The 12,925-nt window shown below is 46.0% G+C and overlaps 1 protein-coding gene and 1 long non-coding RNA gene across 2 annotated transcripts in view; one reads left to right on the plus strand and one right to left on the minus strand.

The window, feature by feature from the left end:
* LOC135982490 (uncharacterized) overlaps positions 1–3,004 on the plus strand; it is a 69,307-nt gene extending 66,303 nt beyond the window's left edge. The window contains exon 3 of the long non-coding RNA XR_010599884.1: positions 2,942–3,004. This is a non-coding gene — a long non-coding RNA (uncharacterized LOC135982490). The remainder of the gene's footprint in view (positions 1–2,941) is intronic.
* Positions 3,005–3,090: 86 nt separating this feature from the next.
* Positions 3,091–12,925, minus strand: part of LOC135982602 (centromere protein F-like) — a 402,988-nt gene continuing 393,153 nt past the window's right edge. The window contains exons 8-9 of the mRNA XM_065589986.1: positions 9,715–10,161; positions 3,091–3,159 (exon numbers count right to left, since the gene is read on the minus strand). Of these exons, the coding sequence (XP_065446058.1) occupies positions 3,091–3,159; positions 9,715–10,161 (516 nt within the window). The remainder of the gene's footprint in view (positions 3,160–9,714; positions 10,162–12,925) is intronic.

Here is a 12,925-nt window from a genome sequence, read left to right on the forward strand (position 1 = left end):
TAACACGACTAACCCCTGATACTTCATTCCCAAAATGTTGAAACAGAACATTTCAACCTTTTCAAAACACTTTCTTTTCCAAAATAAAATTTTGCTGCAACTGACACTTTTTCATGAAACATTTCACTTTTGATGAATTGCAATTTTCTGTGAAGGAAAAACATTCCTTCAGAAAATTTCCAGCTAGCTCTAGGAAATAGCTGGGAACAATTATCAAAAGGCCTCTAAAATGTAATTCACTTCCAGTTTGGTGCTTCCCTACCCATGCAACAACCATCATCTAGGTGGGTCTAACTCAGTCACAAACACTGTGAGGTTGCACCATCTTACACGAACTTTTATTCTGGCCCACTATTTCTAGCCAACAAGGAGTGTTAAAAATATTAGTCACTCTCTTTAGCTATCTTTCATCCCTGCAAACACACACAATATTCTTCCAGCCAAGTGATCTAGAGGAAGCACCATGTCATAATTTCCTCTCACCTTCAAGCACCCCCTTGTGGATTGGCATGGTAATGTTGGGATTACTGCCTCAAGTGTCCCTCAAAAACTCCTTAAAAATTCCACCATACATTCTCTTCTGTCCAATATTATCCCTAACTGAGGCCAGTTTATTGTCCCACACAGTGCAAAGTAGTCCTTGAAAGCCCCAAATACAGTCTGTTTATCCCCCACACACAGTGCACATAGTTCATAAAAACCCCAAAACACAGTCCAATGGCTCAGCCCTTTTCAGCCTCCCAACACTGGCTCTCCAGTTCAGAAACATCGGCAGGCTAGTTCCTCCACTACTCACCGAGCCTTCAGCCCTTTTCAGACTCCCAGCACTGAGCATGGTTCTTCTTTTAAGCCCCTCCCTGGAAAACTACCTCTTGCTCCACATGTCTCAGGTTGGGCCGATTAGCCCCCCCCCCCACCCCCTTCCTGGCTCCCAAGCCTAATTATCTTGGCGCAGATCCTCAAAGGTATTTGGGCTCCTAGGGTGGGATCCATGATGGTGCCTAAATCTCAGTTTTGGCTCCAATGTGATCCACAAAACTCCCACCAAACCTTGTAGGTGCCTTTTTCAGAGTAAAAGTTCCCTATGAATCTATGTTCCTGCCTCTGGGCATGTGCACTGCTGCCTCACTCTAGGCATCGGGATGCCTAAGCCTCAAATCACTTCACGAACCAGGGGAAGACAGGTGTTCAGCCACCTAAATTGCTTGCCTACATCAAAAGGTGTGCTCAGAGGCCATGCATCAGATCCCACTCTAAAACCAGCTGAAGAAAGAGGTGCCAGCTGAAGAAAGAGATACCAGGTTGTAACTTTTAGCCAAGTGGTTAGGGTTCAATTACCCTCTCTCTGCTAATGGGGAAGACAGGATTTGCCACCTCTCTGGAGAGTGTTCTAACTACAGGGCATCCACTGGGGAGGTGGAAAACCCTGAGTCCCTTTTCCAGCCACTCTTTCTTTAGCTATCCAGAGCATAACAGCTTCAATAGAAGAGACTGGGGGTGTCCCATATCAGAATACCTTATAGCTCAGTGGTTACATCAGCCTCTAGCAAGGAAGAAGGCCCTTGTTCAAATCTTCTATCCCCTTGTGGCAAAGAAGGGTGAAATGAACCTGCATCTCCCATGTTGCAGGGGAGTGCTCTAACCACTGGGCTAAAAATCATAAGCCACTCCCCCACCCTCCATTTTGTGTGGAGCAGACAGGCACCTTGCTCATTCCCTCAAAGAGCATTTTAGGTGCCTAAGCTGTCTGACTACAGGTGGTAGGTTCCCCTTGGTGGATTGCTAAGCTAACATAAGCGCTTACCTCAGAGAGGGGTGGGGCTTGGCATCTCCCATTGGCTAACTGAATTGGGAGAATAATATGCTGGCTTTTGTGGATCCCATTCTTAGGTGCCCGTCTCTCCCCATAGGGAGCTTAGGCACCTAACTCAAGCTTTGTGGCTCACAATGTTGTTTCTGTGATTATCTAGGGGCCTAAAAATTAGGCACCATCATGCTGAGTGTTGCATCACCTGAGTCCCTTCATGGATCCTACGCCTCACATCCATTGAAATCAATGGATGTTAGGAGCCTAAATACCCTTAAGGATTTGGGCTCTCCTGACCCCAGGTTATACCCCCGCCCCTGACTAGGGCTAGCCAGCGTGCATCTGTTCAGTTACAGAAGAAGTGACACTCTTCCATAAAGGGGGCACCCATAAGGTCCTGTTGATGCCATTCTTGTATCTTCCAATAGAGGTTGCGCTGATTTACTCGGCGCATCAAAAACAGACAGTGCTACTTCAGGGGCCCCCAGCATGACAAAGATAATCTGGAGATTGGAAGTCAGGCCTTCCAGCTTAGCAACACACAGTGCTTTCTTATGTTGGCTTTTCTTTTAGCTAAGAAGGACCTTCCAGCATCACCCATTTCCCCAGCAAGGTTACCGCTGTAGGAAAAGACTGGCGGCAAACATAGTAATGAGCCTGTTTCCACTGAGATTTGCTAATCACTATTAATTCCCCCCCTGCTCCCAAATGCTTGAGGAACTACTTATTGAAATTCTTCTTCTCCTGTTTTACTGGAATCCAGCACTGCTGCTGTCAAACCTGCCAACAGGCGCAGCAATGCTACTGTGATAAAATAGGTCCAATTCTATCCCAATCTTTCTTTCCTAGGGAAGAACAGAACTCATTAAATAATTATCAACTGTGACAAGAAAGTAGCTGGCCAAACACTTGCTGCTAATCTAGGCATGACAGCAGGACTATACCTTTCAAAGCGGTAATTAGCTAGATGAACAACAACATAAGTACCAGACAATGACATGGAAAAGATTGTCCCTAAAGGACAGATTCATTATACGTAGGGTTTAGTGTTTGGGTGACTTATGAATGTTATTTTCCATTATACAATTACACTCCTCTCTTTCTCCCTCTTTTCATTTTGTTCTCTCTGTACAGTATATGGAAGGGGATAGTGAGAGAATTTGTAGCGGCGGGTTGGAGTGAGCAATGAGAGGTAAGTGACAGTAGCTACTATAAGGACACTGGTATTTTCATGAGTTAAGGAGTCACAGGATGGGGCAACACTGTCATCAATCATTCCCAACTCATGAAAATTTGAAGTCTATTACACAGCCCACCATCGTTTTATATTTGTAAGCTATCTCTGTAGGTGACTACAAAACAAGTCAGTGATAGTTATGAACTTCCAGAAATAACAGGCCTGATCTTCAGTTAGGGCAAACTGAAGTCAATGGGGCAGATTTACAGCAATGAGAATCTGGCCTAATAATTATTGATATATTTATCTATGACTGGTATTTTGCAACTATACAGCTATATGCTATATTCTAATGCTCAATATACTAATTTATATTATAATGTTGTTTGTTAAACCACTTTCTCTTGCATGTCCCTAATCTGCCAGAGATAATTCCATGAAACTGGAAAGTTGACATTTTGTTGTACACTGGTATGAGGATCAGACTAGATTCTAAGGTATTTCTCCTCGACTGAACATCAAAGCATGGTTCCTTTAAACCAAACAAATCATATACACCAAATGACCCGTGTTACAAGACGGACAATTACAGTGAACTGGTAATCAACACCAGTACTGGAGCAGTTGTTATACTGCATGAAATAAATCACAGTCTGGAGAAGTTCACTGCTAATAATAAATGCAAGAGGGAAGACCATGATCTCACTTACACTCAGGTCTGGAACTATATGCAGCCAAACTTGATTTAAATGGGATTCTTTGTATGTACATAAGTGTTTACAGGATTGCAGCCTTGGTTTGGAATGCTAGAATAAATCCAAGTAGTGATGGATTAGTTAGCAGAGTGCGGGTGAGATGGTCAAAGGTGCGTGCAGTTTATCATATGGCTCTGTAATTTATTCTAGGATTAGCACAAGTGCATATTTGGCATGGGGCTATAGATACACATACACACATATATACACAGAACCAAACTTTTTTGGCATGTGGGCCACACAATCATTTCAAACTGAGACTTTGGGCTGTACTCAGGGCCAGCTCCAGGGTTTTGGCTGCCCCAAGCAGCCAAACAAAGCAAACAAAAAAAAACAACAACAAAAAGCTGCGATCGCGATCTGCGGTGGCAATTCGGTGGGAGGTCCTTTGCTCCGAGTAGAAGTGAGGGACCCTGCCGAATTGCCGCCAAACAGCTGGACGTGCCGCCCCTCTCCGAAGTGGCCGCCCCAAGCACCTGCTTGGTAAGCTGGTGCCTGGAGCCGGCCCTGGCTGTACTTGTTCCAGGACTGCTTGTCTGTTTCTAACACACTGAAGTGCCTCAGGCTTTGGATTCATTCTTTGTTAGCTTGCCCATTAAAGTTCTTATCTCACACTCCTTCTTGGCAGAAAATCCTGTTATTCCTGCTTTATGCTGGCCTAGGCCCTTCTTCTGCCTCTGTTCCTATTAACCTATGGCAGTGACAGGAGCAAACTGAAGCAAACGGCTGTAGACTCTGCTATCAGACTGTGAAACAGCTGCTGTGCAGAGGGACCACACTGAAAAACTTCTATATTTTGGCCACTTCGGACATGGGATAGGGAAAAGGGAGAGCTTCCATTTACAGATATTTAATTGCTGAAAAACAGGGGTGTGTGCAGCAGCTTTATTGGCTGCCACACAGAAGTAGCACTTTTCAGGTACAGTGGAACACCGCTATAACGCGATCATTGGGGTCCAAAAAATTCAATCGCGGTAAATGCGGGGTCGGGTTATAGCAGGGTTCCACTGTACTTGTGTCCAGCTTCCGTGCCCTGGCTAGGTGGAGGGAGGGAGCGGGGGAGAGAGAGAAGGGGAGTGGCCAGGGCTTCCTTCAGCTGGGGCTAGCCGCGCTCTGGCCGGCACTCTGGCCAGGGGAGCGGGGCCCCCGAAGACGACCGCCGCCAGCCTGCCACGCCAACTGCCGGGAGGGCTCTGCGCCACTCTGCAGCCCACTCCCAGCAGGGCACTCCCCTCCTCTGCGCTGCTGCCCCCTACATTGGTCGGCGGGGAGGGAAGGACGCGGGTTGGAGCCGGCCCTGCCGGGGACAGAGGTGCGCCGGGGCTGCAGCGAGAGTCGCGCCTGCTGCAGCCGCTGGGGCATGGATCACAAACACCCTGCACCTGCCAGACTCGCCCTGCGCCTGCTGCAGCCGCTGGAGCCAGACTCGCCCCACGTTATAAATGTATTTGTGTTATAGCGGAGCACGTTATAGTGGGGTTCCAGTGTATTTTTTGGCACTTAGTGGTGCCATTATCAGTCTTTGCATCAGCATCCAGTGGGCCCATGTTGCAACTGTTAGTTTTTATATAATCAGTAGTATCTCTAAAGGTGCATGTGTCTTATTAACTCTGTTTTCTCCTAGAGCTCCAGGAAGAAATCACAGCCAGTATGGAACAGGCTGTCCAGCACAGTCTGTGATTTGGGGGGCATGTCATAAATATAAAGGAAAGGGTAACAACCTTTACGTATGCAGTAATATAAAATCCCTCTTGACCAGAAGTACAGAATCACTTACCTGTAAGGGGTTAATCAGTTCAATTAACCTAGTTGGCACCTGACCAGAAGGACCCACTGGGGAAAGATGATACTTTCAAAACTGGGGGAGGGGGACTTTGTTTGTTCTCTTGTGTGTGTGTTCGCTCTTGAGACAAAGAAAGAGACCAAGCAGGTAATCCAGCACCTATTGAAATGAAACATCTAAAATTACAGAAATTGTAAGTAATAGCAAGGAAATGCATTAGATTATCTTTTGTTTTAGCTTGTGAATTTTCCCTATGCCAAGAGGAAGGTTTATTCCTGTTTTGTAACTTTGAAGCTGAGCCTAGGGGAATCCTCTGTGTTTTAAATCTTTTTATTACCCTATAAAATTACCTTCCATCCCGATTTTACAGAGGTGTTTCTTTTACTTTTTTTTTTATAATAAAGTTCTTCTTTTAAGAACCTGATTGGTTTTTAGTGTCCTAAAAACCCAAGGGTCTGGTCTGTGCTCACCTTGTTAAGCTATTTGGTTGGTGTATTATTCTCAAGCCTCCCCAGGAAAGGGGATGAAGGGGCTTAGGGGGATATTTTGGGGGGGGGGGGGAAATAGGGCTCTAAGTGGCCCCTCCCTGAATGCTTGTTTAAATCACTTGGTGGTGGCAGCAATACCGTCCAAGGACAAGGAAAGGCATTTGTGCCTTGGAGAAGTTTTTAAGCTAAGCTGGTGGAATATAAGTTTAGGGGGTCTTTTATGTGGGTCCCCACATCTGTACCCCAGAGTTCACAGAATCATAGAATCACAGAATATTAGGGTTGGAAGGGACCTCAGGAGGTCATCTAGTCCAACCCCCTGCTCAAAGCAGGCCCAATCCCAACTAAATCATCCCAGCCAGGGCTTTGTCAAGCCGGGCCCTAAAAACCTCCACCACCTCCCTAGGTAACGCATTCCAGTTCTTCACCACCCTCCTAGTGAAATAGTGTTTCCTAATATCCAACCTGGACCTCCCCCACTGCAACTTGAGACCATTACTCCTTGTTCTGTCATCTGCCACCACTGAGAACAGCCGAGCTCCATCCTCTTTGGAACCCCCCTTCAGGTAGTTGAAGGCTGCTATCAAATCCCCCCTCATTCTTCTCTTCTGGAGACTAAACAATCCCAGTTCCCTCAGCCTCTCCTCATAAGTCATGTGCTCCAGACCCCTAATCATTTTTGTTGCCCTCCGCTGGACTCTTTCCAATTTTTCCACATCCTTCTTGTAGTGTGGGGCCCAAAACTGGACACAATATTCCAGATGAGGCCTCACCAATGTCGAATAAAGGGGAACGATCACGTTCCTCGATCTGCTGGCAATGCCCATACTTATACAGCTCAAAATGCCGTTAGCATATTGGCAACAAGAGCACACTGTTGACTCATATCCAGCTTCTCGTCCACTGTGACCCCTAGGTCCTTTTCTGCAGAACTGCTACCTAGCCATTCGGTCCCTAGTCTGTAGCAGTGCATGGGATTCTTCTGTCCTAAGTGCAGGACTCTGCACTTGTCCTTGTTGAACCTCATCAGGTTTTTTTTGGCCCAATCCTCTAATTTGTCTAGGTCCCTCTGTATCCGATCCCTACCCTCTAGTGTATCTACCATGCCTCCTTGTTTAGTGTCAATCTGCAAACTTGCTGAGAGTGCAGTCCACACCATCCTCCAGATCATTAATAAAGATATTAAACAAAACCGGCCCCAGGACCGACCCTTGGGGCACTCCGCTTGAAACTGGCTGCCAACTAGACATGGAGCCATTGATCACTACCCGTTGAGTCCGACGATCTAGCCAGCTTTCTATCCACCTTACAGTCCATTCATCCAGCCCATACTTCTTTAACTTGGCGGCAAGAATATTGTGAGAGACCGTATCAAAAGCTTTGCTAAAGTCAAGGAATAACACATCCACTGCTTTCCCCTCATCCACAGAGCCAGTTATGTCATCATAGAAGGCAATTAGGTTAGTCAGGCACGACTTCTCCTTGGTGAATCCATGCTGACTGTTCCTGATCACTTTCCTCTCCTCTAAGTGTTTCATAATTGATTCCTTGAGGACCTGCTCCATGATTTTTCCAGGGACTAAGGTGAGGCTGACTGGCCTGTAGTTCCCCGGATCCTCCTTCTTCCCTTTTTTAAAGATGGGCACTATATTAGCCTTTTTCCAATCATCTGGGACCTCCCCCGATCACCATGAGTTTTCAAAAATAATGGCTAATGGCTCTGCAATCTCATCCGCCAACTCCTTTAGCACCCTTGGATGCAGCGCATCTGGCCCCGTGGACTTGTGCACGTCCAGTTTTTCTGAATAGTCCTGAACCACTTCTTTCTCCACAGAGGGCTGGTCACCTTCTCCCCATATTGTGCTGCCCAGTGCAGCAGTCTGGGAGCTGACCTTGTTTGTGAAGACAGAGGCAAAAAAAGCATTGAGTACATTAGTTTTTTCCACATCCTCGGTCACTAGGTTGCCTCCCTCATTCAGTAAGGGGCCCACACTTTCCTTGACTTTCATACCTGAAGAAACCCTTCTCGTTACTCTTAACATCTCTTGCTAGCTGCAGCTCCAAGTGTGATTTGGCCTTCCTGATTTCACTCCTGCATGCCTGAGCAATATTTTTATACTCCTCCCTGGTCATTTGTCCAATCTTCCACTTCTTGTAAGCTTCTTTTTTGCGTTTAAGATCAGCAAGGATTTCACTGTTTAGCCAAGCTGGTCGCCTGCCATATTTACTATTCTTTCTACACATCGGGATGGTTTGTTCCTGCAACTGCAATAAGGATTCTTTAAAATACAGCCAGCTCTCCTGGACCCCTTTGCCCTTCATGTTATTCTCCCAGGGGATCCTGCCCATCTGTTCCCTGAGGTAGTCAAAGTCTGCTTTTCTGAAGTCCAGGGTCTGTATTCTGCTGCTCTCCTTTCTTCCTTGTGTCAGGATCCTGAACTTGACCATCTTATGGTCACTGCCTCCCAGGTTCCCATCCACTTTTGCTTCCCCTACTAATTCTTCCCTGTTTCTGAGCAGCAGGTCAAGAAAAGCTCTGCCGCTAGTTGGTTCCTCCAGCACTTGCACCAGGAAATTGTCCCCTACACTTTCCAAAAACTTCCTGGATTGTCTGTGCACCGCGGTATTGCTCTCCCAGCAGATATCAGGGTGATTAAAGTCTCCCATGAGAACCAGGGCCTGTGATCTAGCAACTTCTGCTAGTTGCCAGAAGAAAGCCTCGTCCACCTCATCCCCCTGGTCTGGTGGTCTATAGCAGACTCCGACCACGACATCACCCTTGTTGCTCACACTTCTCAACTTTATCCAGAGACTCTCAGGTTTTTCTGCAGTTTCATACCGGAGCTCTGAGCAGTCATACTCCTCTCTTACATACAATGCAACTCCCCCACCTTTTCTGCCCTGCCTGTCCTTCCTGAACAATTTATATCCATCCATGATAGTACTCTAGTCATGTGAGTTATCCCACCAAGTCTCTATTATTCCAATCGCATCATAGTTCCGTGACTGTGCCAGGTCTTCCAGTTCTCCCTGCTTGTTTCCCAGGCTTCTTGCATTTGTGTATAGGCATTTAAGATAACTCATCGATCGTCCCTCTTTCTCAGTATGAGACAGGAGTCCTCCCCTCTTGCACTCTCCTGCTTGTGCTTCCTCCCAGGATCCCATTTCCCCACTTACCTCAGGGCTTTGGTCTCCTTCCCCTGGTGAACCTAGTTTAAAGCCCTCTTCACTAAGTTAGCCAGCCTGCTGGCGAAGATGCTCTTCCCTCTCTTCGTTAGGTGGAGCCCGTCTCTGCCTAGCACTCCTCCTTCTTGGAACACCATCCCATGGTCGAAGAATCCAAAGCCTTCTCTCCGACACCACCTGCGTAGCCATTCGTTGACTTCCACGATTCGACGGTCTCTACCCAGGCCTTTTCCTTGCACAGGGAGGATGGACGAGAACACCACTTGTGCCTCAAACTCCTTTATCCTTCTTCCCAGAGCCACGTAGTCTGCAGTGATCCGTTCAAAGTCATTCTTGGCAGTATCATTGGTGCCCACGTGGAGAAGCAGGAAGGGGTAGTGATCTGAGGGCTTGATGAGTCTCAGCAGTCTCTCTGTCGCATCGTGTATCCTAGCTCCTGGCAAGCAGCAGACATCTCGGTTTTCCCGGTCGGGGTGGCAGATAGATGACTCAGTCCCCCTGAGGAGGGAGTGCCCAACCACCACCACCCTCCTCCTCCTCTTGGGAGTGGTGGTCGTGGAACCCCCATCCCTAGGACAGTGCATCTTTTGCCTTCCAATCGGTGGAGTCTCCTTCTGCTCCCTTCCCTCAGAGGGGTCATCTAGTCCACTCTCCGCATTAGTACCTGTAGAGGGAACATGGAAACGATTGCTCACCTGTATCTCCATTGCTGGTGCATGGACCCTCCTCTTTCTCCTTCTGGAGGTCACATGCTGCCAAACCTCTTCACAATCCTTCTGTCCCTGCTGCGCCTGCTCTGAATCTTCAGAACATTGTGGCCGTAGAAGCATCTCCTGACATCTGTCCAGGAAATCTTCATTTTCCCCTATGCAACGCAGAGTCAATACTCGTTTCACCAGCCCTCGAACCTTCTCTTCCAACATGGAGACCAGCTTGCACTTTGTACAGACAAAGTCGCTTCTGTCCTATGGAAGAAAGACAAACATGGCACAACCTGTGCAGGTTACAACAGCTGATCGCTCACCTTCCATATCACCTTCCTCTTAAGAGCTTCCTCAGCTGTTGCAGGAACTACTCAGAGAAACCTGCAGATGAAAGCCTCAGTGAGCTCTCCCCAAGCAAACTCCCAGGCAAACTCCCTCTGTTAGCCTCTGCTGTTCGCCGCTCAGCTGGTTCGCTGCTGACTGCCCTTATATACCAGTCAGGCCCACTCAAGGCCCACCTGGAATAAAGAGTTCAGAGTGGGGAGGGAACCCTGACAGCAACTGTGGGCTGGTCTACACTACACAGTTACGTCAACATGAGGCAGCTTATGTCGACCTAATTATGTCAGTGTCTACACTACAGCTACAACCTTCCTGCCGCCAATGTAAGTTCCCTACTACACCAACTTAATAACACCACCTTCACGAAATGTATATGGTTTATGTCCGTGTAGTTAGGGTGATGCAGTGTCTGTGTAGATACTGCATCCTTTACATCAGCTGTTGGTGGTCTTGTCAATTTCACAGCAATTGACAAGGCTGCCCCACTCCCGTTGGCGAGCAGGCAGGAGAGGAGTGAGAAGCCCTGGGTGGCTTCCCCCACTTCCGGTGGGAATGGGGGCAGCCCTCCAGGAGTCCAGGAGCCTGTGGGACAGCCTAGCTCCTGGCAGGAAGCTTCCAGCCAAGCTGAGAGATCAGGCTTTCAGCTCCCCACACTGCCCCTCTTAGGTTGGTGGAAGTGCTCCTGGTGAGGTTGACTTACGTTTCTAGTGTAGACATGCCCTCAGTGTGCAACTGATTTCCGAATTTTCTGTTTAAATTACTATATGTTAGTTGGTTATTTTTGGCAGGCATTTATTGATAGCATTTGGCACCAACTTCAAATGAGCAGCCAAATTCTGCTCTCAGTTACAACACTGTGACATCCGGAATAAATATTTATACAGGTGTAACCAAGAACAAAATTTAGTCCTTGTATCTTTATATAATATGTCTTACATATTATGTCTGTATGTAGGTATAAGAGATGAGACTGAACGATAATCTCAGATCCAACTCCCATCCCAAGCTTTGGGAAAGTTTGAATTCTGATCTGATTTCAGATCTGAACTTTGTGGCTTGGGCCCCTCTCTAACACATATAATAGTACAGACAGCTTAATCTTCAGCAAACCAGTCACTTCAGAAGACCATTGTATAATATATTGAAATACCACTCACAAAAGCAGCACGAAATAGACTGTACCGCTATCAGCTAAAATATTTTACCTTAAGTACCTTCAGATTCTTCATCATGTCAAGCTACATTAATCACTTCACAATCCTTCTAGCGATTTCTAAAGTAAAAGAAATAAAGTAATTGACCAGGGCCTGGGAACTAGGTTTTCATATGAATGAATTAATGGAGAGTGAGGTACTCCAGATGACTGCACAGCTTACTCCACTTGTTCCATTGTGTGGTGTACCCACGCTGCCTGCATGTCAAAAGGTATATTTGTATACAGGAGTCTACATTGTCTAATTTTGGAGTGGATACCAACACAAACAAATATTTCAATTATGCCTATACAAAAACAATAAAATTGTATGCCAATGTCTATCCAATTGGCATGAAAGCCTGAGCTTAGGTTTGTTGCATTCAGCTAACATTAAAAAGCCATATATCAAGCCACTTTCCTGTTTATCATCTTAAAAATGGGAAATCGCTAACTGAACAAAGTCAGTCACCAAGGCCGCCAAGCTAAGTTTGCTGTGACATTGATGAATATTCAAGCCAATGTCTTTCAAACGTTATTGTGAATCACCTTTCCCTCCTTCCTTCCCCTGCTTCACTCATCTTGCTGGCTCAGAATTTTCACCTTTGTCTCAGACCTCAGCTGCCTTCGGTTTATTGCATATGATTGCTATTGTCTTTGTCTCTTTTATCCGCTTCGCTGTGTCTCATTTTCCTAAAGTACCTGGCACCCACTTTTCCATAACATTGTTCCTTTGTTTCAGGAAAACATAATTTCAGGAGGCAGCAGAAATACAGTTCCAAAGGACATAAGGTGACATCCTCTTTCACCTGATCTTTATTCATATCTGGTTTTAATTGCATTTTTTTCCATTTCTCAAGCACTCTGCAACTCCCTTCCTCCCTGACAGGAAGGCGCATTTTATTTCTCATAAAAATGCTTTCCTACTGATCTTCTATTCTTCAGAAGTTTCAGAGGCCCTTCTGTTACCTGTTGGTTTTCTCATGTGGGTTGACCTGTTGGCCTCACTGTAGTTTATTACTGTTTCGACATTTTTCCTCTTTCCTAAGTTAGGCAGGACTTTCCCCCTACTGTCATTTCTAATCTCTGCTGTCATTGTCTTCAGCATGAATCTTCCCAATTTATGTTTTTAACTGTGTGACTGATAGCTTTTAATGTCTGACCTGCTATGGCTTTCTTGAAAAGAACATTTCCAATCTAAGGTTAAATTTTGTGTTTGGCTCAAACATAAACTTACCTGCCTAATTTAAATAGTTTTATTTCTTGTCAATGCCATGTATGTTCATTTCTACCAGGTCAAGGAAAGGACACTATCAAAATTATTGGCAAGTACCTTCTTATCTCCCTGATGCATTGAAAAAACCCTCAGATCACTGAAATAACACAAAATCACAGTTACTTGTGTAAATGGCATGTGATTTTCTGTGTATACTGTATTTTACTCCAGAAGGCACAGTTCCTATTGTACGTTCCATTTAGAAATCAAACACA

The sequence above is a fragment of the Chrysemys picta genome, chromosome 3 (genome assembly GCF_011386835.1).
Source record: "Chrysemys picta bellii isolate R12L10 chromosome 3, ASM1138683v2, whole genome shotgun sequence".
Lineage (NCBI taxonomy): Eukaryota > Metazoa > Chordata > Testudines > Emydidae > Chrysemys > Chrysemys picta.